The sequence below is a fragment of the Corvus brachyrhynchos genome, unplaced genomic scaffold (genome assembly GCF_000691975.1).
Source record: "Corvus brachyrhynchos isolate BGI_N302 unplaced genomic scaffold, ASM69197v1 scaffold72, whole genome shotgun sequence".
In the NCBI taxonomy this organism is placed as follows: Eukaryota; Metazoa; Chordata; class Aves; order Passeriformes; family Corvidae; genus Corvus; species Corvus brachyrhynchos.
The window spans coordinates 306,908-331,297 of NW_008236763.1; the positions used below are offsets into that span (position 1 = coordinate 306,908).

At 51.1% G+C, this 24,390-nt stretch overlaps 1 protein-coding gene across 7 annotated transcripts; it reads left to right on the forward strand.

The window, feature by feature from the left end:
* Positions 1 to 6: 6 nt before the first annotated feature.
* On the forward strand, positions 7 to 24,390 carry DENND2C (DENN domain containing 2C). 7 transcript variants are annotated; one of them, XM_017727178.1, is made up of 19 exons: positions 7 to 55; positions 6,186 to 7,108; positions 8,621 to 8,769; positions 9,312 to 9,424; positions 9,785 to 9,952; positions 12,632 to 12,728; positions 13,403 to 13,447; positions 15,089 to 15,270; positions 17,277 to 17,386; positions 17,819 to 17,888; positions 18,229 to 18,306; positions 19,053 to 19,208; positions 19,853 to 20,001; positions 20,390 to 20,567; positions 20,899 to 20,940; positions 21,862 to 21,967; positions 22,765 to 23,004; positions 23,304 to 23,390; positions 24,235 to 24,390. In XM_017727178.1, the coding sequence occupies exons 2-19, from the start codon at positions 6,321 to 6,323 to the stop codon at positions 24,264 to 24,266; spliced, it is 2,790 nt and encodes a 929-aa protein (XP_017582667.1). In that variant the 5' UTR covers positions 7 to 55; positions 6,186 to 6,320; the 3' UTR covers positions 24,267 to 24,390. The 7 variants fall into 7 exon arrangements, 6 of the variants coding, with proteins under 6 accessions (XP_017582667.1, XP_017582669.1, XP_017582666.1 ...); XM_017727180.1 differs by lacking the exon at positions 7 to 55 and adding an exon at positions 69 to 188; XR_001859639.1 differs by lacking the exons at positions 7 to 55; positions 24,235 to 24,390 and adding exons at positions 207 to 1,975; positions 21,518 to 21,534.

Below are 24,390 nucleotides of genomic sequence, written 5' to 3' on the forward strand. Positions count from 1 at the left end.
GCCCTCTCCAGCTGCCCGGGAGGAGACCCAGCTCGCAAGGGGAGCCGGAGTTGTGGTGGGTTCATCTCCCCCACTCGTCCAGATGCCTGCAGGGAGGGTGCCGGGCGGACCCAGCCGGGGCTGTCCGGTGATGGGCGCAGCCGGACACACGGGAGGGTTCCGCTGACCATCGGAGAACGCTTCTCCCGGTGAGGGCGATGGAGCGTGGGCTGCCCAGGGGTGCTGCAGCGTGTTTCCCCGCGGGGACATCCAAAAGCCATCCTGCTGTAGGTGCCCCTGCCTGAGCAGAGAAGGTGACACTTTCAGAGGGTCTCTCCCACCCTCCACCACTCTGTGATTCTGTTCAGCGTTTCTTCAGGGCAAATAACTCACTGCTAGGCTGTGGTGGTTTAGGTCTCACTGGGTATTTGTGCTTTGTTGCACTGAGGTGCGTGGGGCTGAGTGGTTACAGAGCTCCTTGGGCATGCTGGACCGTCTCCCCTTGCCTTCCCCAGTTCACTGCATACACACACCCCTCTGTTCCAGTGACCGTGGCTGAACACGGCCTGGCTGAGAGGGTACCTGGCTGTGATAGAGCCCAGAGAGTGCTGGAGCAATTCCTCCTGTCAGTTGGGACTGGCATCAGCTGGTGATGGAAGGAAAGTAGAAGAGCAGTTGCAGGAAAATCAGCCCCTGGAAATGTGTGTTTGGGCAGTGGTGGCTGGAGGGGCTGACCTGGATGTGACCTGGATCTGACCTTGAGTCCTAGTGCTGTCCATTGCTGCTTGGCGAAATTTTTATCTCAGTCTTCCAGTTGTAATAATATAATATAACATGGATATGACTCAGTGTGCAGGTCTGGAACACGTTATCTGGATGGTGTCTGAGAGGTTTGCTGGTGCTGCCTTGGTCTGCACCCTTTGAACCTCCTGGGGCAGCTGCCTTGGTGCTGCTGAGACTTTCCCAAAGGACTGAGTGGTTTGTTGTAAAGTGGGAGACAGACACAGCCTGTCTGGGGTGGCCCATGTAAAGCCACACAGGCTTTGTGACTTTCCTTTGGAATCTCACCTCTGATGGTGGCACCGAGGGATTGCTTCAGGATAAGTGTTGTTTGATTTTTAACTCCATGCCCAGCTTTTGTCTCGGTTCTTGTGTGCGTTCCTGGGGCTGGCAGCTGGCCCGGGGTGTAGGGGCTGAGTCAACTGCTGTTGTCAGTATTGCTACCGTGGGCATTCAGATACTGTGAGTCAGGTTAAAAACCCACGGCTTTAAAAATAGTACGGTGTGGGTTCTGTCCATGTGCCCTTTGGTGTAGAAGCCTTCAGGGCTGACATGTTGGAAGTGTTCTGATTTGGGGATTTTCATATCTTGAGGAAAAACTTGCTTTCAAGAAGTTGAATTTCATCACTTAGAAAAAGACAGTCAGTACAAAAGTCTTAGGACCCATGGCAGAGGCCAGACTTAACCTCCTTTTGCTGTATAATTTGGATTAGCAGCATATTTTCTGTGTCCAGGGGCTGTGGCCATGGATCTAATGAGGCAGGACTGTTCCTCAGCAGGAGATGCAGCAGCATGGAAGGAGTTAATACCTCATGGTTAGAGTAGCTTTGTATCAAGATGGAAATGACTAAGCACACTGCATTCCTGAAGAGTTACTTATTTTGATATAAAATCTGCTTGTTTGGTACTGCCCATGTCCTTGAGGCATCAGCATGGCAGAGTTATTCCGAGGAGCTTCAGGGTTGTTCCGGACAGGAGCAGAATGGGAGTAGCTGAGAGCTCTGGAAGGGGTCCTTTCCCTCCAGGAATGAGCTGCCAGCTTCCCTAGGCTTCAGAAGACCAGAAACTGCTTTTATTTGGCTACTAACACAGGAGGCTTGGCGACAAGGACTCTGGGGTGGTTTAGGACTGCACAGCTTTCATCAAAGGACTGAGATTGCCTCAGAGCTGCACGGGCTGGTCCAGGCGGTGTTTCTGTTCCCAGGAGCAGGACAAGGTAAGGTGCTGTGTCAGTGCCTCTGTTCTCACTGTGCCTCTGCTGCAGGGTGCTCAGGGGGCTGAGGGGTTCCAGCAGCACGGGTGGTGGAGGGGCTTGACCTCAGCACTAGACAGGGATTTATTCTGGAACAGCACTGGCAGCTTTCTCTCCTGGAGAATGTGGTTTCAGGAAACGGAATTGTCTTGAGGCTTTGCATGGAAAATGTGTAGTGTGCTCTCTGGCTTTCAGGGCTGGAAAAAGAGTCAGGGCTACCTGTCATGTGCTGTGAACATGCTGAATTCTTCTTCTTCGGGAGCTTTCAAATAGCGTGGGTCAGAGAGGCGGTCTTCTGTCAGAAATGTGTGATGTTTTGTCTAGAAATTATGTAATTTTCCCCCAAACTGCTGCTTCTGGTGAAATAATTCAGTATTCTTGACTACACCGATCTCCTCTAAGTCCTAATGCTGTAAGGGTGATAAATTTGGCTTCTCTGGAAATACCAGGAAGCACAAGTGAAGGAGTTTGGAAGGGGAGGTCAGGATGGAAGCGGTCACAAGTCTGGTTATTCTGTGACAGGTATGATTTGTGTAGTGCTTGATACGAGTGCTGGCTGCCTGACCCAGGTGGTCTCTGCCAGCTCTGTGTCCCTGAACTGTGTTTTAGCCTGTCCTGGACTGCATTTAAGGGTTACTTAATTTGGATCACACCACCGCAGAGTGCTCTTTCTTCGCCAAAGATCAGTCTCTACTCTTGCCTGGGCTCACGTGATGAGCTGAGATTAAATGCCTGGTTCTTGATAGCAAGCCTGGGCAGGTGAAAAACTGCATTCCTCTCCTCCTTGGATGGCTATTTTGGAAGAGACAGTCCAGGGAGCAGCACTGAGCAGGGGAGAAACTTTAAGCTTGTGCTTGACTGTCCATGGATCCCATTCCTGCACGTTCAAGGCCAGGTTGGACGGGGCTTGGAGCAACCTGGGATAGTGGAAGGTGTCCCTGCCCATGGCAGGAGGTGGAAGGAGATGAGCTTTAAAGTCCCCTCCAACCCAACCTGTTCTGGGATTCCAGGATTCCATGTGCTGGCCCAGGCTGAGCTTCTCCTCCGCGTTTCTCAGCTCCCAGTTGTGCCTTACCATGGGAGCATGGACGTGGGCAGTGGGAGAGGGCAGGAGCATTAGGCCTTGACTTGGGCCCTGGCTCAATGTGGGGAAGCAGAAATGGGTCTGTGGCTGAGGAAGCTGCAGCACAGGCAGTTTTTGTTGCAGCCTTCCCAATGTGAGCCGTGGCAGGAAGGATGTGGGGTGGGCTGGCAGCCAGCAGAACTGCCCAGCTTGGGCACAGCAAGGATGGACCCACCTGGAAAGCTGTGCAGGGCTACTCAGCCTCCTCTGGGCAGTGATTTGTCCTCATGGATGTGGGATATCAGGAAAAAGTTCTTCCCCCAGAGGGTGGTGGGGCACTGAACAGGCTCCCCAGGGAATGGTCACAGCCCCCAGGCTGCCAGAGCTCCAGGACTGTCTTGTGCAGGGCCAGGAGTTGGACTGGATGATCCTTGTGGGTCCCTTCTATGATATTCTGCAGATGTTTTGCCAGGCTGCTCCCAGAGGAGCTCACAGCTGGAGTATTTGGAGGAGAAAGCAGCCAGTGCTGCTGGGAATCAAAGCAGCTGTGGGCTGCTGTGGGGATGGGCTGCATGTGCTCCATGAGTGCTTGTGCTGGACCTGTTCAGAGCTGTGGATAAACCCTTGCTCCGCACCACGGGTCCTTTGGGTTCCTCTCCCTGTGCCAGTCCTGCACCCAGCAATCCGGTGTTTGAAGACCTGGCAGGCACTGGAGGAGCCTGGTGTAAAGCTGGAGTGCTGAGGAGGCTGTTGGAGCCCTCTCCTCACCTGGCTGTCCCCAGCAGAGCCTGTCCTTTGCCAGCCAGGTCCCTGGGAGTGTCCTGGAGCGCTGGTGCTGCAGCAGTTCAGTAGTGGCACAGCAGAGGGAAAGCTGCTTTCCTGTCTGCTAATCAGGGCTGTGCAGACACGGGTTGAGGAAGGATGGCTCTGCCCTGGCTCAGGATGTTTTGGCAACAATGCCTATTTATAGGAGAGGGCAGGGGCCCCTCGCTGGTGCGGGAAGAGGGTCTCCAGCGGCTACGGAAGCATTGAGGACAGTCTGGAATGCTGATGAGGGACAGAGGGCTGATGATGGAGCAAATATCCCCAGCTTGGTGCTTACCCAGATTGTCCAAGTTTATCCCGTTCACTGCTGAGTGGGAGAGTTCCCAGCAGCTCTCTGGGACAATGAGCTGAGCAATTCCAGCCTGCAGGAGCCCACGCTGTGGAGACAGGGAGCTGCTTCCCACAGCAACAGTGCTGCTTTGGCAGGGAGGGAGACTGCAGCACAGAGCCAAGGCTTGGTGCCATGTGTGCCCAAACCATCCCCGAACTGCCTGGGAGCCCTGGGATGTCCTTGACCAGTGAGCTTTCTCATTAATGCTATCAAGTCGATCTGCCAAGGCCAGTACTTTGCTTTTAATTGCCCCACTGCAGATCAGCAGCTTCAGGGATAGCCCTGAGCCCTGGAATTTGAGGTGTGGTACCCGCAGTGGGAAGGGTGTGGGTCTGCTCTGGTGGGGGCTCTCCACACCCAGCCTGGAGAGTGGGGCATGCCCCTTGCCAGGCAGGCTTGAGCTCCTCTGTCTCCCAGCTTGGTTTGCTGCCCATCCCTGGCTCTGCCCACCCTGCCAGGCTGTGGTGACTCAGTGCTGGCCGGGTGTGGTGGCAGTGGCTGTGGAGGACACGTGCCCAGGGTGGCAGTGGGAGCTGCCTGGCTCTGTCAGCTGGAGCCTGAGCACCGGCTTGGTGTGACTCTGGCCCCTGGTCCCACCTGGAGAAGGTCTGGCTGCTTTCTGCAGGAATCCTCTGCTTTTCCGCGTGTTTTTCCGCGTGCTTTTCTGCTGCTGTTTCCCTGCCTTTTGCAGGGGGATGTCTTGGTGCCAGGGGAATGTTACCAAAGCCAGTGTGGCCCCTGGCCTGAGCTGAGCACTTGTCTCCTGATACAAATGGAGGTTGTTAAATACAATGCTGGAGGATTGGAACTTCTGAAATGGGATAATTGCCCAGAGAAAGGGAGGAACAGGGCTTGTTAGAGCCTATGGGCTGCTGTCTTCTGTCCAGGATGAGTTTTCACCTGTGCTGGTATATCTGAGAATATTGGGGATGGCTTGTGAGCTACAGGTAGAGCCAAAGGGCTCCAAGGCTGAGGATTCCACACATGAAATGTCTGTACTGAGGCCATGCTGGACCTGCAGGTGCTGGGTCTGTACAGCCACCCCAGTTTTCCCTGGTGGTTTCACCTGCACTCCTTGCTGGATTACCTGGAGGATGTGTGCTGTATCCCCCGGATTACAGGTGTGGGAAATCTCAAAGAGCACAGCTCCTGTTTGTGCACGCTCTGCTTGGGTAGGAGAAGCCAAAATGTTTCTCTAGCATTCCTTCTCTGCTGATCTAAACACGGGCTGATTTTTCTCTTGAAGGTGAGAACTCACCTGTTTCTTTTGCCTTTTGAACCTCCCCTGGCTGCAAGCCACAGGCTGGGCACCGATACCCTCCCATCTCTTGGATGGCAAATGTAGGTCAGGTGTTGACAAACAGAACACCAGGCAGGTTTTCACTTGTGTTGTGGAGCAAGGGAGCACTTCTGGGAGGAGGATGCACTGCCGGAGTCGGGCTCTTCCCCAGCCACCACAGCTCTTCTCATCCTGTGTGAAGCAGCAGCTCCTCTCCGGAGAAGCAGACGTGGTTCCTTTTTTCTAGAGCTGCCCTGGTGCCTCGTGTCCTGCTGTGTCTCTGCTGAGTGGGGTGCTCAGGTGCCACAGGGATTTGTCTCTACTGCCTGAGCCTCAGGAGGAGCTGCACTCCTGCAGAAGGGCTGGCTGAGATCCACACTGCTGTGTTCCTCAGCCATTAAATAATTTCCTTGAGTTTGGATGCTCGGGATCCCTCAGGGTGCTTTGTGCTGTTGTGTTTGTTTTTTAAGCCGGTGAAGCCTCAGCTCCCTTTCACTCCCAGATGTGTACACAAACAGCCCCGGTGGGGAGCGAGCTCTGGAAGCCTGTCCTGAGCATGTGGTTGCTGTGATCTGGGGAGGAATGTTCTGCAGCCATTGCCAGGGAGCAGCTGGGAGTTTGGGGTGGGGAGCAGCATGGCTGGGGTGCAGCTGATGGCTCTCGTTTTTGCCCGCAGGTCGGAGCAGCCAGCCCGGACTCTCCCACACCGCTGGGCACTTTGGAGTGTCGTGCCAGCTTTGATGTGTGCAGGACACGGGAGGACGTGGCTGGGGCTGGACATGGGCTGTGTGTGAGCGCTCTGGCCCCTGCCATGCACCCCACGGGGGCTGGGGACAGCAGCTTCTCCCGCGCGGCTGTGCAGACCCTGTCCCGCAGCCACTGCCGCAACATCAAGCAGAAGATCTCGCAGTGGGAGGGCAGGACACGGGGGTGCCCCAGCAAGGAGAAGCAGCAGCCTAAGGACTTTGGAGTAAAGTATGACCCCAACTGCAATGCACTACCCAAAGTGAAGCCAGAACGCACAGAGAATGGCAGAAAGGCTGGGTCCAAAGATCCAAAGAGCCTGGGGTTGGATTTCAGGGAAGATGCACGGAGCTGCTGGCAGGCTGGGGACTGTGCTGGCCCAGCTTTCCGAGCCAAGGAGAAAGGAGAAGGGCAAACAGGCTTCCCAGCCCCAGGGGTGACACTGCCCCCAGGGAACTTCTATACCTCACAAGCTCTGTGGAGGAGAGCAGATCCCCTCCTGCCTGGCAGAGCCCCTCCTGTTCCCTTGGACCTCCAGAGGAATCGAGGCAGCCCTGGCTCCACGGAAAGAGAACTGCAAATCGAAGGAGTGGACACTCTCTGCAGGGCAGAGAGGAGCTTGAGAAACATTTACTCTGAGGTTGAGGGGCAAGAGGAGGAGCCAGCTCCTGATCCACCACCCAAACCCCGCAGGACTTTCCGCTACCTGGCAGAGAAGGGTGCTGGTGGTTGTAGAGATGCCAGTGCCACCAGGGAAGCTCCCCTGCAGAAGCAGTGTGGAAGGGACCTGGTGTCATCCTCCAACAACCCCGAGAAGAACATAGCCAACAGGAGGATCAGAGGGAGAGCCCAGAGGTACATAATTCATCTCTCATGTCTGAAATGTTTCCTTAAACCACTTTCTAGATGGGTTTCAGCAGCTTGCTTGGCATGATGTCCTTGTGGAGGTGCTGCTAGTGATGATGCCTCTTTTCATGGGAAAAGGATATTCCTGGGAGGAGGCATCCTGCTTTTGCTGCTGACAATTTTGCAAAGAAGGCTACAGGTTCCAAACAGATGTCAGCCCACACCTTAGAACATAGTGGAGTGACAGTATGCTGGCCCCAGGGAGAGACCTGCCTGCTCCCTGCCTGCTGCTTGCCCTCAGCTGCAATTTGTGGATGGCAGAGTAGCTTTCTCTTGGGGCACTGTGGCTGCTGAGTGTTTGGCTTTCCTTTTTTTCCTCTTTTTTTTTTTTCATTTTTCTCTTGCTGCTTAAGGCTGGAGGCTGTGGGTAGTGCTGTTGCAGTAGCTTTGGCTGGTTTTCCCTCTTTCCCATACCCTTCTGAGGTGGCTTGATGCAAATCCTGCTCGCAGGTGAGCTGCCTGTGCAAGACTGGTGTGCACAGTACCGGCAGAGATGTGGCTTGAGGTTCTGAAACCTTCCACTGTGGCAAAGTGTGCAGCAAGAACCCGAATTTTATGATGATGGTGGGCTAGATCCCTGCAGCTGCTTTGTGACCTCTGTGCCCTGATTTCAAAATAGTGGCCAAGTGGATGGAAATGCCAACCCACAAATGCACGAGGTTCTCTCCCTGAGCACGAGGGGGAGAGGCCCAGTAGGAAGCAGTGCCCTGGTTCTGAGCTGCTCCAAGTCTGCAAAATGTGGTTTGGGTTCTTGCCTCTGACAGGATGGGTCTGGCCATGCCTGCTTGGAGTGTGCTTGGCCATGGAGCCTCCAGCTCCCTTTTTAACTTAACAAATGTCCCAGAGTAAGTGAGCAGGACTTGGTGCTGGCTTTGACTGGGATAATTTTCTTCTTGGTGTGGTGCTGTGTTTTGGGGTTGTGATGAAAATATTGATAACAGAGGATTGCGTGAGCTGTGCTCACACAGAGCTGGGAGGGGACACAGTGGGGACAGCTGACCCCAGGAATATTCCAGACCCTGTGATGTTGTGCTCAGCTGTTAAAATTGGGGAAGAAGCAGGAAGAGGGGCAACATTGGGAGTTTGTGTTCCCAAGTCACCGTTCTGCATGACAGAGCCCCTGGACACAGCTGGACACCTCCCTGCCGAGGGAAATAGGGAATGAACCCCTTGTTTTGATTTTCTTGCCTGTGCAGCTTTTGCTTTACCTTCCACACTGTCTTTATCTCGACCCATGCACGTGTTTTCTCTCTTTTACCCTCTGATTCCTTCCCCCATCCCACGGGGCAGGAGCAAGGGGCTGAGCTGCTGCCTGGGGCTAGACCTCAACCCTTGGAAATGCGGGTCCAGAGTGGAGCATCCGTGTGCTGGATGGTCCCCAGAAGGGCCACACTGTGTGTGGACTGGAGACAGCAACTCAAGCAGGTGCCTTTAGAAGAAGTTCCACTGGTTTTCCTCTAGGAAATCTTTTGAGTTTGAGGACATCCAGGGCTTCCGCAAGCGGCCCGCAGCCAGCAGCTCCCACAGACCTCGGGAGGAGACAAATGGCACAGCAGGATCCAGGCTGGTCTACACCCAGTCCGAAGACAACATCTACGAGGACATTATCTGTATGTGCCTGTGCTTCTGGGGGTGCCCTCACTGTGTTTAAGGGTGGCAGTTTTGGGGAGGGAGGAGTGAAGGTGAGGATGCATTGAGGCCCTTTCTGGCTCGGGGACTTTTAAGGTCTTCCCCATCTGGGGGTCTTTGTTGGTGTTGGTGACATCTGCACGTGAACAGCCTGATTTCAGATGTCATGGGAGGTCACTGGAGTTGGCCTGTGCTGAACTGATTTCTTTATTAGCTCTTGGAAGGCTTTGCTTGAGTGCTGCACAGAGATCAGTGTGAACACTGCCAAAACGAGCTGCTTTGCAATAGAGCTGCTTGCTCTGCAGGGGAAGAAGTGTTTTGTTCTGCTGAGTCTGTGTACAGTTTGCCAAGTTGATGTCAGTGGGTTAGAAGGATGTGGTGGGAACCTCATCCAACTTTAAACAGGTCTCCCAGACCCTGTTAAAGCTTGGCAGACAACTGCACACTCTCCCCACTTATATCCCTGGCAAAAATACAGGGCTTTATCTCCTTTCATAAATCCCCCATCCAATGCTTTTCCCAGGTCCTACAAAAGAAAATCCTTATGAAGATATCAGAGCACTGCCCTTGCCCCTGTGGAAGGTCCCATCTGTCTGGAAGCTGCCCCCTCCCCGGAGCATCAGCAGGGCTCCCAAGGTAGGGTGGGGGGATTAAAGGGTCAGGTGTTTGCAGAAGCATTCTCACAAGGGCCCTCGTTTGTGCTCACCCCAGCCTCACATTCCACACTGCAAGTCATTGGTTTGCCTTATTTTTTTATTGTTTGTTATTAATGTAAATAACATGTAATGTAAATAATGAACAGCCATGGCAGCTGATTAAGCTGCTAAGGAGCAAAAGAGTAGGAGCAGGAGAGTGTTGGTGAGATGCTTGAGTGGGAGGGTGGGATGGAGGGCTTGGCAGAGCAGATTCACCAGCTGTAATCTGACTCCTCTGCCTGTGACCTTGGACCAAAGCTTCATCCCATGCTTAACTATCTCTTCTGCTTCTGTTTTCTAGCCTCCCCCAAAACCTCCCTTCCTCAGTCGCAAGTCGCTGGAGCTGAAGCCCTCCCAGACAAGTTTCCAAGGGAAGATGGGGAAGGAGACCTCCCTGCCTGTCACTCTGTCTGAGTGGAAGCTGTTCCGAGCAGTAGAGGCTGCAAGCAGGAGAAAGAACCTGCCCTGGGTGAGCTTGAAGTGTGAAACTCCACTTCTTGCCTGGCATTTCAAGCTCTTGCTGCTTTGCAAGTGCTTTGTAAGTGGCCACAGAGTTGTGTGCCTGGCAGGTGATTGCTGCTTGGCACTGCTGCTCCAGCCATTCCCTTTCCAAGTGGCAGGGGTGGTGTTTGGGGATCTGAGTGCCAGTTCTAGCTGGGACAGTGGTGTTTTTGTTGGCCAGGAATTGGCAGACAAAGTGCTCAGTGTTGACCTGGAGGTCAGGGCTGTGTGTGAATACAAGCCCTGCCTCGTGCTTTGTCATCTAAGCCTTGTTCCCAGTGTTTCCATGGAGTGTGATGGTGCTGGGTTTGTGCTCTTGGTGAGCTGCAGGGGCAGCTCTGGAACGCTGTGTGTGCGTGTCCCCTGCTCCCGGTGACTTCCCAGACTCATCCTTGTGTTCACTGCAGGCCCTGAGCTGTGGAATGGTTGTGGGGCCCTTGGTTACTTGGAATGTTGGCTTGGAGTTCTGCACTGGCATCAGGAACAGCTGTTCCATAGTTTAAAGGTGAAGAGGAACTCTCAGGGATAAGAGCATTTCACAAAGCCTTCATACAGTTGTCCCTTCTGGCCTCTCCTTCCGGCCTGGCTGCAAAGACAATCATGCTGCTGAGGCCAGAGGGGTGAGGAAGGCATTTAATCCACCTTCACACAGAGGACTGTTGGACTATTCTGACTCTCCTTTGGTGCCTTGGGAACCTTTCTAGATCCTTGTGCTGGTTGCCAGCTCACATCCCTTGGTGATAAAAGGCACCATGTGCTGTAGAAGGGCAGCTGCAGCTGCCACTGTGGTGGCACTTTGTGCATGGGACTCAAATTCCAGTTGTGGTAGCGGCAAGGACTTATTTTTGCTGTGGTAAAATCATTTCACTTCAGCAGATCTTTATTTCATCTGAAAATCACGTGTATTTGCTCAGATTGCACAAGACCGTGAGGTAGAATTGGACAGCTGCAAAGGACTTTTTAAACCTTTAAAGTGCTTTGGAGTATCAAGTAACTCCTGTCTGTGTTTTTAAACAAACCCTAGGTCTGGAAAATCAGGAAGGAGATGGCAAGATTATAAAAATGCTGTGATGGAGAGTATCTTTCATTTGGAGAGGGAAAGTAAAATGTTCTCCCAAAGCAAACCTATTCCAAAAATCTGGTAACAATTTACATGCAGGAAGAGCACTTTACTCTCTTTGCTCATGAGGAATTGAGCCAAGATTGCTTGAGAGATTGAGAAAAGGACTGGGGTCTAAAAAGATAAAACTTTTTGCTTGAGAAACAGATGGCTGCCTTAAACACACCCAGGGTGGTGACTCAGCTGCACAAAAATCAGGACAGAAATGAAGATCTTCTAGGTGAGGCTGGATAAAAAGGGAAAGAAGGCAGCTTTGGCAGGAGAAGCACTGCTCTCTGCTGTGGGCTGTTTGTTTCCTGCAGCCTCCTCGTGCTGGGAGGACTGGCTGAGGCAGAAAATGGGGGAGAAATCGATTGGAAAAGGAGAGCCTAAGCCTGATTTGCTGATCTGGGGATTAAATGCTTGAGCTGAACAAACAGGTTCTCTTTAATATATTTCGTTTTATGCAGTATTTGTGATGACAAATGTCTGGGCCCCACCCTCCCATGTTCAGTTTAATGAATTCTTGAGGCAGGAATGAACTTGACCTGCTCCCTGCATTTAGGGTAAATCCCTCTTCACATGAAGCGAAAGCCGCCTTTGATGTGGGGAGTCAGGAGCCACAGGGGCACTGGCAGGTGAGGGGGAAGCACAGAGCTGTGACAGGGACACAGAAAGTGTCAGGACTTTGGGTTTAAGGCTGTTGTGACCAGTGGAAGGAAGATGAACAGCATCAACTCAGGTTGTCAAAATGCTGACCCTCCTTTCATGTCTGTGGCTTAGTCTGCACTGGGCTGTGCTTTTTCCCAACTTTTTTCTTCCAGTGGACCAGGTATGTGGTCCTGCAGCACAGACCCATTATTCTGTCCCACTGTCTGTCTTCATTTGTGCAAAATCACAGAATGGTTTGGGTAGAAAGGCCCTTAAATTCCACCTCATTCCACCCCCTGCCGTGGGCAGGGACACCTTCCCCATGACCAGGTTACTGCAGGTACATCATCCTTTCATTGCAGCAAACACTTGGGACAGGGCCTGTGCTTGGAGCAGCCTTGTTCTGTGCCTCACTTGTGCTTTAGGAGACTTGAGCTGACATCCAACTACAGCAGCAAACCCAAAAACCAACCCCCAAGCTACAGTGAGAGAGCTCTGCTTTTTCTGGGCTTGGAAGGAATTGGGATGCTGGAGAGAGTGTTCTGAGTCCTCTGTGGGTTTGTAAGATGTTCTTGCATAGAAAATGGAGATCTGATGCCAGACAGTTTGTCACTTCTATTTGGGAAGGCAAGTGTGACAATTTCCAGAATGCCTGTACGGTCTGGTGTCAGCTTTGAGCTGTGCTGACAGTGATCCCTCCCTTGCAGCAGAAATCTGTGCTCATTCTTTATCCAGTGAGCTAGGTTAGGAGGACTCCAGCCTCTGAGCCAGGGTTCCTGCAGGGTTTGGGAAGCTTTTCCCAAGTCCTGGATAGTGGCTGTTGGGCTGCCCTCCTGTTGGCACCCAGACCTTTCTCTGGACCCCCACATTAACCTCTGCTTCAACTTTGGATTTCAGCTGGTACTAAAAATACAGGAGATCTTTGATTCCAAGCGTGGAAAGAAGAAGGTGAAGGTGCTCAGTCCTGCTGGGAGAGAAGCAGCTCCAGTGAAAGGTATTGGGGTCTCCAGCAGCACTGTCTGTGCTCTGAACACCTTGAGTGGCACAATTCCTCTGCCCCCTGGCCTGGCACCACCACCTCACGCTGACACAACCGTGCAAACCCCAGACTTGTGGCTGGAATTGAGCTTTCAGCTCAAGGAACACTTGCCTAACCCAAAGATAACATGGTCACAAGGTAGAGATTCTGAGCCTGGAGAGCTGGGCTACTGGTTAAAAGTGCCTTGTCAAAAAAATCAGATTAAAGCAAAAATTCCCCAGAAAACCACTTGGCACGAGAACTGCCTCTGACTACTGCACTCATTGTCTGTGTGCCTTGTTCTGATTGTGTAGCCATAGTAGGGTCTTTATTCACAGCATATTCTGTTCAGCAACTCTGTTAAGTTTTACAGCAGCATCAAACAACCAGCTGCTTTGTGTTCCTTGCCCGTGTTCAGCTGACCCGCAGGTCATTCACTGACAGCACTGGCTTGATACCAGCTCTGCTTTTTGCAATTTGCTGTTGTAACACATTTCCCAGCTGCCCTTCGCTGATGCTTTGGGCAGGATTGGTGGGCAGCCCCGAGGGATGTTGATCTGATGAGTCTCAGGTTGTCTCTCTTTCCCAACTTTGGGTGTTGCCCATCTTCCTTCTGCATGGCTAATAAGTGAAAACTATGTGTGTTTCAGGTGAAACCAGTGGGAATGAAAGCGATACGGAAAATCAGCCCAAAAGTGAGTGAATCACAGGGGCTGGTCCTGTCCCCACAGCACTGCGCCCTTGGTGGGATGAGCACTGTGACGTGTGGGATCTGCTGAGACAGGGACAGGGAGCCTCTGAGAGGCCAGTTGGCCCAGTCTGGGAGCTGTTGCTGTGACAAACCAGCCTCTTTTTCTGCCACTTCCCCTGAGCCCTTGAGGTTTAATGCCATTAACCTACCAGTCACCAGAAGCAGATTCATTTTTGGGTTGATGCCATGGCTTGTGAGAGGTTGTTCCTGATCACCTTTGCTGCTGCTGCTTGAGGTCATTTCCCTCCTGATTCCTTCCCTTGGTTCTGTTTTATGTAATGCTGTGAAATGTCTTTTCCTCTGGGGAGAATTGGCCTGGGTATTTGTCCGGTTCCAATGGCCTGAGTTTGATCATAGACCCAAACTCCAGACTTGAAACACCTCCTTGGTTTTAGCTGGTTTTAGCTTCCATGTGAAGACAGATTAAACAGAAGGATCTGGCACAGGGTGCCCAGAGCAGCTGTGGCTGCCTCATCCCTGGAAGGGTCCAAGGCGAGGCTGGATGGGGCTTGGAGCAACCTGGGATAGTGGAAGGTGTCCCTGCCCATCAGATGAGCTTTAAGGTCCCTTCCAACCCCAATCATTCTGGGATTCTATTAATTATTTTAGGTGTTTCATTTACTTGAAGGGATACATTCAAAAGGCTTTAACTTGGAATGAAAAGTGAAGTTCCATTTTTTCATGTTAAGGAGAGTAGTGGAGAGTGAAGAATCTCAGCAGAAATACAGTGATTGAGTCACTGCCTGATGGAAGAGCTGTTTGAAAGTGTCTAGGATGTGTCACGGCGCCTGGGCCGCAGGAATTCCTGACGTCAGAGTGCTGTGCCTGTGCTTGTGAGTCTGTGCTGCCTGTCAGGACAGCCCAGCTCAGGGGTTTCTTGGCCAGGGAACTGCCCCTGCCTCTCCTGAGTGCCTGTGGTGTTTGGAGTGGCTCCCTGAGTCCTGGCAGCTCCTGACCTGGTGGAGCTGGGCTTCCCTCCCCAGTACCCCGTTGTGTCACTCTGAGATGTGTGAAAGAACATCCGGGCAGCAGGAGAAATTTCAGTTTCTCAATCTCCATCTCCTGTCGGGGGATTTGCAGGGCTGCTGCAAGGCCAGTGCTCCCCATCTGAATCATAGAATCCTGGAATTGTTAAGGTTGGGAAAGACCTCTAAGGTCATCAAGTCCAACCATCAACCCAACACCACCGCCGTGCTCACCACTAAACCACATCCTCAAGTGCCACATCCACACATTTTTTCAACACCTCCAGGGGTGGTGACTCCACCACTGCCCTGGGCAGCCTGTTCCAGTGCTTAACAACCATTCCAGTGAAGAAATTGTCCCTAATATCCAATATAAACCTGCCCTGGTGGAATCTGAGCTCACTTCCTCTCCTCCTGTCACTTTTTCCCTGGGAGAAGAGCAGCTCTGTGAGTGAGGAGCCAACACAGGCATCCCATGTCCCATGGAGAGCAGCCGGATGTTGGGCAAATCCCCCCATCCCTTTTCCCCCTCTGATGGCAATGCTGAGTCCTCTTGTGTGCCCTGTAGGTGTGTGGCAGTGCCAGCCACAGGCTGGTTTGGGATTTATTCCTCTCCCCAGGTCGCCACAGGTGCCTGAGGCACTCGGCCTCCAAAAGGAACCCGCACTACCAGACCTTGGAGAGGGATCTCATCGAGCTCCAGGAGCAGCGGCTCTTTGAGCTCTTTGTGGTGGTGTCCTTGCACAAGAAGGCATCTGAGGTCACCTACACACCCCACATCATCCAGCAGTTCCCCAGCAAGGTAGGAGTTGCATGGAAGCCTGCCCAGGGAGCTGCTCAGCTCTGTGTTTCCCTTCTTAAACGACACTGGTCAGGACCTGGGCTTGGAATGTGAAGCACCTTGCTCTGTTACAGACCTAACTTGTAGTGTTGGGAGGTTGTTGAATGTGTCTTGATAATGAGTTTATTGCCTTTTTTGAACTAGGAAGGTTCCTACTTAATTCAAATTTCATGAAGCCATAGGGTATTTGATACCAGCTGAAAGACAGGAGAGAGTGCAGAGCTCTGTCCCAAAGCTGGCAGGAACCTCCTCATGGCAGTCTGTCCTTTGTAAACAAGGAGTGAAGCACTGATGGTGCACAGGAACTGGAACCCCAGGGCTTTTATGCTTATTTACACTGCTTTGAAAAAGGATAATAATAAAATGGCAAAGCTGTTTGTACAAACCCCCAAAACCAGGAGAGCTGTGGAAGTTAAAGTGCTGTAGCTAAACCAAGCCCTTTGAAATAAGCTGTTCAGCCCAAATGGGTGGCAAAATCAGCGTGTGACTCTGAATTACAGTTCAGTGCCCACAGTTGGGAAGCTGAGATGGAGCCCTGGTGCTTCCGTGGTACCAGATTGAAATGAATATTCAGTTGTCACTGTCTAGGCTTGTACCTGCTGCCTTCCACTGAAAACAGAACAAAGCTAGGAATTCTGGCTGTGCCATCAGGAGGATGCCAGGGATTATTAAGGAATCTGCACGCCACCCACATAGAAGAGATGCCAGATTCATTCAGGGAAGTTATAGGGGACCCCAGAAGGTCCCACAGTGCCCCAGTTCCTGCTGCCTAAAGGATCTGTGTGCAAATACCTCCAGTGTCTTGAGTGTGTAAATGCCTTGGATTCACAGGATGAATAAGGAACTACAGCCAGAAAGTGCACAGTGTTAATTTACTAAAACTGAACACGCCCAAATAATATCTGCTAAAAGTGCAAACTTTAGGGTGTTGGGAGGCAGAAAGAAATGCAGCAGATTTGGCTTTTCCCTGGTGCAGCCTCTCAATCTGTCCATTGCCTTTGGGAAGGGCACTGCAGGGTTCCCCTCCTGCTCTTTACTGGCTTTTATAAAGGCACTGCCACAACAAATTATTTTCTCAGTATTTACTTATCCTCTGCTCAAATGGAAGTGTTTTGGTGAGTGACTTTAGATGGGACAGCGTGCCAGATTCAGTGTCTCCCTTCTAATATTAGCTTTGCTTCCAAATAATCTGCTGTCACTCTCTTCTTTGGGCTGTGTGCCCAAGGACATCTAAGCTTTTGTACAAGTGTTACTCTGTGAAAATGCTGTTCTGTTTTCCTAACACTTTGTGCTGTCACAGCTTGGGACACTGGAATAGCCCGGATGTGCTGAGTGCCTAAAATCAACTTTATGCCATAAACTTTCCACTTCTCGGGGGCATTTCTACTTAAATATGTAAAATTTCCTTACATTTCTCATGGAGCCTCTTATCTGAACACCTTTCTTTTGCCCTTTCTGGGCAGTTTTGAGCATGGAGTCCTTGAGGACTCTCCCCTGGAATCCTTGAGGGATTTGATTTGAACCAACACGTGGTGTGGCTGGAACGTGCGATTCAGAGACACCATTTTTGCACTCGAGTTATGAGTGATCTGCACATCAAAAGCTGAGCACATTCCTGTTCCTATTAGTGTTTTCAAATCTCCCAGGGGTAGAGCCAAGGCAGGCTGACCCAGCCATCATTTGGGGGGTCAGTTCTACCTTCATTTTCCAATAAACTTAGGCCATGCTTGTAGATCCTTATTCTGTCCTTACCAAGACCAGTTGGATCATTTTACAAAGGTCCCATCAACAGCAGGAAAAATGCAAGATGGGAACTGGGAATCTGCTAATAGTCAGAACATGTTCTCCTGTACCTGTGCATTAGCTATGTGATGGATCAGCCTTTGGAAGTGTCAGGAAAATGCTTTCTAAATGCTGCAGCTGTGCACCAACTTCAGTGACTTCAAATGCGTGTGTTACCCCTCCAGCCTGAACATCCCTTCAGACCATCAAAGGATACTGAAGAGAGGCTAAAGGTCATTCCCAAATTCTGCTTTCCAGATCCTAAAGACTGGTTCCCTTCATCAGACATTAAAAGGTAAAGACTTGGTTTTGAATACTCGTGACTGAAACAGGCAATGCTGAAAGCCTTGGGGTGTGCCAGAGGAGCCGCAGCCAGAGCAAGGGGAAAGGGAAAGGATGAATCCCCTGTGGTAGGAGGGAAGATGAGGTGTGGAGGTGGGCTGGGGAGCTGCTTCTGCCTTTCCTGTAAGGAGGACGAGTTTGTCCAAGGCCAGCTCCTGGGGCTGGAAGTGCTTCTGCTGCTCCTTGGCTAAATGGAGAAGCAGCTGGGAAGGAGGAGAGATGGAAAAGCTCATGGGGTGCAAGTTTTTACCCTGAACAGATCCCAAAGTCCTTGTAATCGTGCCTTGGCTCTCGTCAGCATGACCAGAAGGAGTCTGTGTGCTTTGTCAGTCTCTCCCCTGAGCTGTGTGGTGAATTTAACCCTGACTCTGCTTTGGTCCCCCAGTGAAACCTTTTCCTTCGTGCTGACGGGGGAGGACGGCAGCCGCTGGTTCGGGTACTGCAGGAAGCTCCTGGTGAGCATCTCTGTGAGGGCTGGGGGTACAGAGATCACTGTCTGGGCACTGTCAGGACATGACTCAGGGCTGCTTTCCCTCGTGGGTCACCCATCCTGTGCTGCTTTGGTGGTGCCAACCCTTGGGATGCAGAGGGAAGGGTCACGATGGTGCCCAGAAATAGCGAAATGGGCTCTGGGCATGAACCAGCTCCTGGAACTGGGTGTTTCTTGAGAACTTTTGTAGTCATAAGTGTAGGGGGGACTGCAGCAGAAGGAATTCTGCAGATCAGCTGCAGTGTGGGTGCTGGGTTGTTCCTTGCCCCTCTGCTCTCAGCAGAGCTGTTGCTGTTGCCTTTCAGCCAGAAGGGAAAGGGAAGCGCCTGCCCGAGGTCTACTGCATCGTGAGCCGCCTGGGCTGCTTCAACCTCTTCTCCAAGGTGAGCTGGCACAGCCTGTTCCTTGAGCCCTGGCAGCCTGCAGGCTCCACAGAGTGACTGGATGCTTCTGTCAGGTTTAGTGATTGCAGCTCATCCCAGGAGAGTGGTGCTTCCTCGCTGTCTTTGCTTTGAGAGGGGAAATAAAATACTGGTGCTGAGTCTTGTCAGCCGATACACAAATCCATCAGCAATTACTGCCAGAAGGGCTTCTAATACCTGGTGTTCCTGAGGGTGCCCCTTCATCCGCTTCTTCTGTGACTTGGAAATGGAAAATCAGTTTGGGAGGGGGTTGGATCTCCTGGTTTTTTGTAGCACCATGAGGAGGGCAGATAAAGAGGTGAAGACTGGGGAAAGCTGCTGCAGATAAAGGGCAGTTATTGCAGAAGAATACAGGGACAAGATTTGGTGAAAGGGGGTTCTGATTGTTGGAGCACAGTTTCTAGAACGGTGTTTCAGAGAGGTTTCTTGGCGAGGGGGATGGGGTGTTGCTCCTCTTACTCCTCTAAATAATGAGAATTCAATTACTACATCCAAGACATTTCCTTCCAGTAGCAGGAGATGGGAGAATGGAGAGTTGTGCTCACAGGAAGCTGTTCCTGTTTGATTGTTCAGACGTTTAAGATGAATTTCACAGGGGTCCCAAGTGAGGTGGGAGAGGCCTGTGGGTCTGTGCTGGAGCCCTCTCCAGGGGAATGCTCTGACAGATTCTCCCCTCTGGTCACCAGCAGCAGTGACCCAAGGCCCAGTGTGTTTCCCTGCAGATCCTGGATGAGGTGGAGAAGAGGCGGGAGATGTCCCCAGCCCTCGTGCACCCCTTCATGCGCAGTGTGATGGAGGCCCCGTTCCCCGCCCCAGGACGCACCATCGCCGTCAGGAGCTTCCTGCCAGGAGCAGGAGATGAGGTAACAGAGGTCAGGATGGGCTGCCTGGTGTCTGTGGGGTCTCTGGGGCACAGAGGCTCTTTGCAAACTGCACAGTGATGCCTGGAAGTAATTAGTCTGAAGAAAACATCCTGAAGTTGGAAGGGAGGTTGTCCCAGAACCCTGTTTGCTGTGGAATCATCGACGGTGGAAGTGATTCCCTGCTTTTTAATGAAGAGCTTCTTGGGCACTCTTCTGTGCTGCCCCATGCCAGCTGTCTGGGATTCTATGTAGAATCATGGATTCAGAGAATATCCTGAGCTGGAAGGGACCCCCAAGGATTATTGAGTCCAATTCCTGGCCCGGCACAGGGCACCCCAACAATCCCACCCTGGGCATCCCTGGCAGCGCTGTCCAAACGCTCCTGGAGCTCTGGCAGCCTTGGGACTGTGCCCATTCCCTGGGGAGCCTGGGCAGTGCCCAGCACCCTCTGGGGGAAGAACCTTTCCCTGCTCTCCAGCCTGACCCTGCCCTGGCACAGCCCCAGCCCTTCCCTGGGTTCTGTGCCTGGTCCTGCCCTTTAGGAGGAGCTGCAGCCTGTGGTGAGCTCAGGCCCCTCTGCTCCAGGCTGAGGGTCCCTGCTCTGGGCTGCCCCCCCAGCTCTCCCTGTCTGTGTCTCCTCTCAGGTGATGGAGCTGTGCCGCCCCTTGGACTCCCGGCTGGAGCACGTTGACTTCGAGTGCCTTTTGCAGTGTCTGAGTGTCTCCCACACCATCCGGGTCTTCGCCTCTCTCCTGCTGGAAAGGAGGGTCATCTTTGTGGCTGACAACTTAAGGTAAGAGATGAGTCTGAGTAGTTCTTTCTGAGGGATACTATCACTGGATGTTATTATTTCTTCTGTGTTTGGACCTGTCCCATGTCCAAGCTTGTCTAGTTTTGCAATTAGTTCCATTTGAAAACCTTCTGCACTCTCCACACAGCATGTGCATGCCTAGAATTTGGAGTATGCTGTTTACACAAGAGGAGATAAGGGAATGTTTCCTTTTTACCTCTTTAGTCTGGGTTGATGGTGGTTTTAGCTCCCTATAACTGAGTTCAGAAGTGGGTGCATGGGGCCTCTGCTGCTGCACAGACTGTACACGAGTGACACCTGCCCTGAGCGTTTCCAGCCTGTCCTGAAGGAGACACTGACCACCCACCCTGTGCTTCTCCCATCTTTCCAGCACTCTGTCTAAATGTGGGCACGCTGCAGTGGCAACGCTTTACCCCTTCACCTGGCAGCACACCTACATCCCCGTCCTGCCAGCTTCCATGATTGATATCGTGTGCTCTCCGACCCCATTCCTCATTGGCATCCTCTCCTGCTCCTTGCCACAGCTCCAGGACCTGCCCATAGAGGAGGTGAGGATATGTGAGACAGACAATGTCAGTGGGATGAGGTTGTCCTCTCTGGAATAATCTCTAGATTCTGTCTGAATACAAACTCTCAAACTTTTCCGAGCCACTTGGTGAATTTGCCAGATAAATGTCAGGGTGTTCCAGTGTTATCAAAGATAAATAATATTCACTGTTCTCAGAGACAGGCTGCACTTATGCAGAACTTGTGTTCTGTGTGTCACATCCCTATTTAAAAAACATCCCACATTTAAAAAACAAATTAAAGACCTGGGTTTTTTTCTATACAGCAACATACCTGGTTATGAGTCAGTGTGTTTTTTACATCTTTCCCCAGGTTCTGATTGTTGATCTTTGTGCTGACAAGTTCTTGCAAGAGGTGAGTGAAAGAACGTACCAGTAACTCATGGTTTTGTGCCAGGAAAAGGCATCGATGAAAGAAAATAATAAAAAGAAATCAGGAAAAGCTGGTGTTCATGTGGAGACTGCAGTGGCTGAAGAAATACCTTGTAATCCTTTTGAACTGACAGAGAAGGGAACAGGCTTACAAATCCTTGTTGCAAGGTTGAGGTTGCATGAGCTGGAGAGCTCTGCAAAGCCGAAGATGCTGCTTGTCTGAGCTGAGTTTAAGGACTATTTCTTGGTTTATGATGTGAAGGGGATCCCTAAGATCCTCTGCTGCTTTTTATCTGTCTCTCTCTGTTCTCGTTCTGTACAGCACTTTCTCCTCTCCCATCCAGCTGCGGTGTGTTTGTTGGTTCGGGTTGTTGTTTTTCTCAGGAGCGACAGTCTAGGGAACAAATTATCACAGTTCACTTGTGCTTCTCTGCTGAACTTCCCCAAAAGTGCTTCTGCATCCCCAGACAAGTAGCTATAAAAATACTGGGGATTTTATTACTAGTTCAGGATATTTGCTTCTCCTTTTCCTTGCCTCACTGTTCTGTTTTGCATTGCAGCCTGCAACTGGAGAAAGGTATTAAAGGATTGGGATACTTTTTTAACCATATTACTGAGACTTGTTGTATTTTCTCAACAGACTTTTACTGGTTTTTGTGTGTTTTACTGGTGAAATAAGCCTGAGTCTGTGTGGTGGCCAGCTGTGTGTGTGACTCTAATAAAATGTACTTGGGGCATGCTGAGCAAATGTTTTTAATTTCTGTGGCTGCAAGACAAATATATTGTCTCCCTCAAGATACACCATATCACAGAATAACTCCCCTCTAACTGCTGTAGGCATGTTAGAATATTTCTAATCTATACCCTGGTTCTCCTGCTGATCCTTGGCCATTTCTGTCTGTAGGTATCAGATGAGGACGAGATCCTGCCCCATAAACTCCAGGCTGCACTTGTACAAATCCTGGAAGAACGAAGTGAAATCCTGTCACATGGGCAGAGTGACACTCAAGGTACTTTCTGTGGGAAGGTTTCTATGGAAAAGTGTTTTCCCATTAGTAGATCCCATGGAGTTGATAAAAATGAGCAAATTGGAATAAATGCTAAGAAGTGACATTTTAGCTGTTTCCCTGTGATCTTGCTGAGAACATCTTCCTTGTGAATGTGTGAGAAGTTTGGTGTGCTGACAGTTCCTCTTCTCACAATTAGTGTGTGCAGAACTGTAGTTTCCTTTGGGCCAACAGCCTCAGTTCCTGTGCTTTGAATTTTGTTGTATTTTTCTGAGTGGCAGAGACAATGTTTTTCTCAGAGAATGTAGCGAGTTTCTGTATTTTAGAGGGTGATCTGGCAGATCATTTCCAAAGTTTACTGCTTTATACATGATCCATCAGATAAGGAAGTGTGAGAAAAGCTCTGAGTGGCTTGAGAGAATGGCACCAGAAAACTATATAATTCATAAAAACAAAGTTCGTTTTCCAGAGAGCTTGTCTTCTGTAGTTTGCCTGATTCTTGAAGAGAATTAAACTTGGCCTGTTATGAGCTGGCAGCTTATTAGACACCAGATGTTTGACAGGGAAAATGAAATTATGAATGTTTTAACTGCTGCAAAAGCTTTAGAGCTGAACCTGTCCCAGCTGCAGCAGAAAGTTGACAATGGGAAATTGAATATTTGAGCTGAGACTTCTCTGATATCAATCCCCTGGAATCTCCTAGTCTGAGACAGCCAGTACAGAAAGTGACTGAGGTCTCTAGAAAAGCTGCTCCTCCTTTGGGAGAGGAATGACCAAAGCAACAAATATCCTCCCCACAGGTGACGTGACCCTCAACTCCCTGGTCTCTGAGGCTTTTGTGCAGTTCTTCGTGGAGATTGTGGGGCACTACTCCCTGCACATGAGCGTCACGGAGAAGGGGGAGCGGGTGTTCCAGCGGGAGCCCTTCCGCAAATCCCACGGCTCCCGCAACGTGCGCCACTTCCTGCACTTCTTCATGGAAACCCAGATGTTTGCGGGCTTCATCCAGGACCGGGAGCTGAGCAAGAACGTGGTCAAAGGTAGCTTTGGCATCAGCCTCTTGTTCCACAGACTCGCTTTCAAAGTATGGTGCCACGTGCCTCTGCTGTTGGGATTTTGTCACATGGAGTAGCCCTGTACCCTTCTAATTACTCAAAAGAATTCTGTTTATAAAGCAAAGAATTTCTGCATCTCCCCTTTCTCCTTGATCCTGCAGCTTACACACACCACATGCAGGATTTCCTTTCATGGCCTTGTTAATCATGGTGCCACATGCTAAAAGATGGAGTAACTCATTTGGTGAGTGATTTTTAATTTTTTAATTTTTTTTTCTCTTTAGGCCTTTTTGAGGTCCGTGCCTTGGAGTATTTGGAGAGTATTCCCGAGACAGAACGAACTGGAATGAACAAAATCCTTCGCAGTCTTGGTAAAGGAACATCCTAGCTTTTGTTCATTGTTAAATTTTTTTAAATTAATTTTAGCTGTTGAATAATTAATTTGGTGCAGAGGAAGGCCCCTTCTCTGCCTTGTGCACCTGTGTCCCCTTGTTTACATTTACTGCTTCAGGGGACACTGAACATTGTGTGAGATTTTTCTTTTATTTTTAAGCTTTTGTGTCTTTATCTAAAGTTTGTGGGAGTTGCTGCTCTGAGAGCTGTCCAGGCTTATTCCTTAACTTTGGTCCTGGCTGAAGCTCAGGGGATGGAAGTTGTGTCTGCCGGCAGAGAAGGCCATGTGTGGCTTTCCACCTTAAGTTCCTCAGCCTGATGAGTCCTGGAGTGTCTCCAGCTCACAGAATCCCACCGATGCCTTTTCCTGGTCTTAAAATCAAGAGTCATACACGGTTAGAAGGGAAAAAGGGATTTTACCTTGGTATTTATTTTAAGGATCCTTAGGTGCACACATCCAGGTCATATGCACCGAAATGCACCCCGCAAAAAATGCCGCCCCCAAAAGATCTGGTATATCATTATAGGTGTTACTAATTAGCAGATCTATCAAAGATTCCCCAGTGAGAGGCTCAAGTGAGCCCCCCTCCCTAAGGAGCCTTCCCCTGGATGGTTCTATGTTGGTTTACGATTTGGGTAGGAAGGGACCAGTTCCTGCCCTGGGCAGGGCCACCTTCCACTATCCCAGGTTGCTCCAAGCCCCGTCCAGCCTGGCCTTGGACATTTCCAGGGATCCAGGGGCACCCACGGCTTCTCTGGGCACCCTGTGCCAGGGCCTCCCCACCCTCGCCTAAAGCTCCTAATGCTGTTTTTTCTCTGCAGGCAGTAAAATGAAATTCCTGCAGAAGAAGTGACCGGGCGCTGCTGCGGGACAGCGGCGGGACGGGGGAACCGCGGACCCCGCCCGGGGCCGGGCTGCGCTGTGCCGGGAGGGCGGGGGCGGGGCGGGGGCTCCGCGTGTGCCGATCGCATGGATCG

What these genes read in the sequence shown, in the direction of transcription:
- DENND2C (XM_017727178.1), top strand. Translation starts at nt 6,321, where the DNA reads ATGCACCCCACGGGGGCTGGGGACAGCAGCTTCTCCCGCGCGGCTGTG. An exon ending in AGAAGCAGCTCCAGTGAAAG is followed by an intron (nt 12,729 to 13,402) that starts GTATTGGGGTCT and finishes TGTGTGTTTCAG; the next exon opens with GTGAAACCAGTGGGAATGAA. An exon ending in TTTGTGGCTGACAACTTAAG is followed by an intron (nt 20,002 to 20,389) that starts GTAAGAGATGAG and finishes CCATCTTTCCAG; the next exon opens with CACTCTGTCTAAATGTGGGC.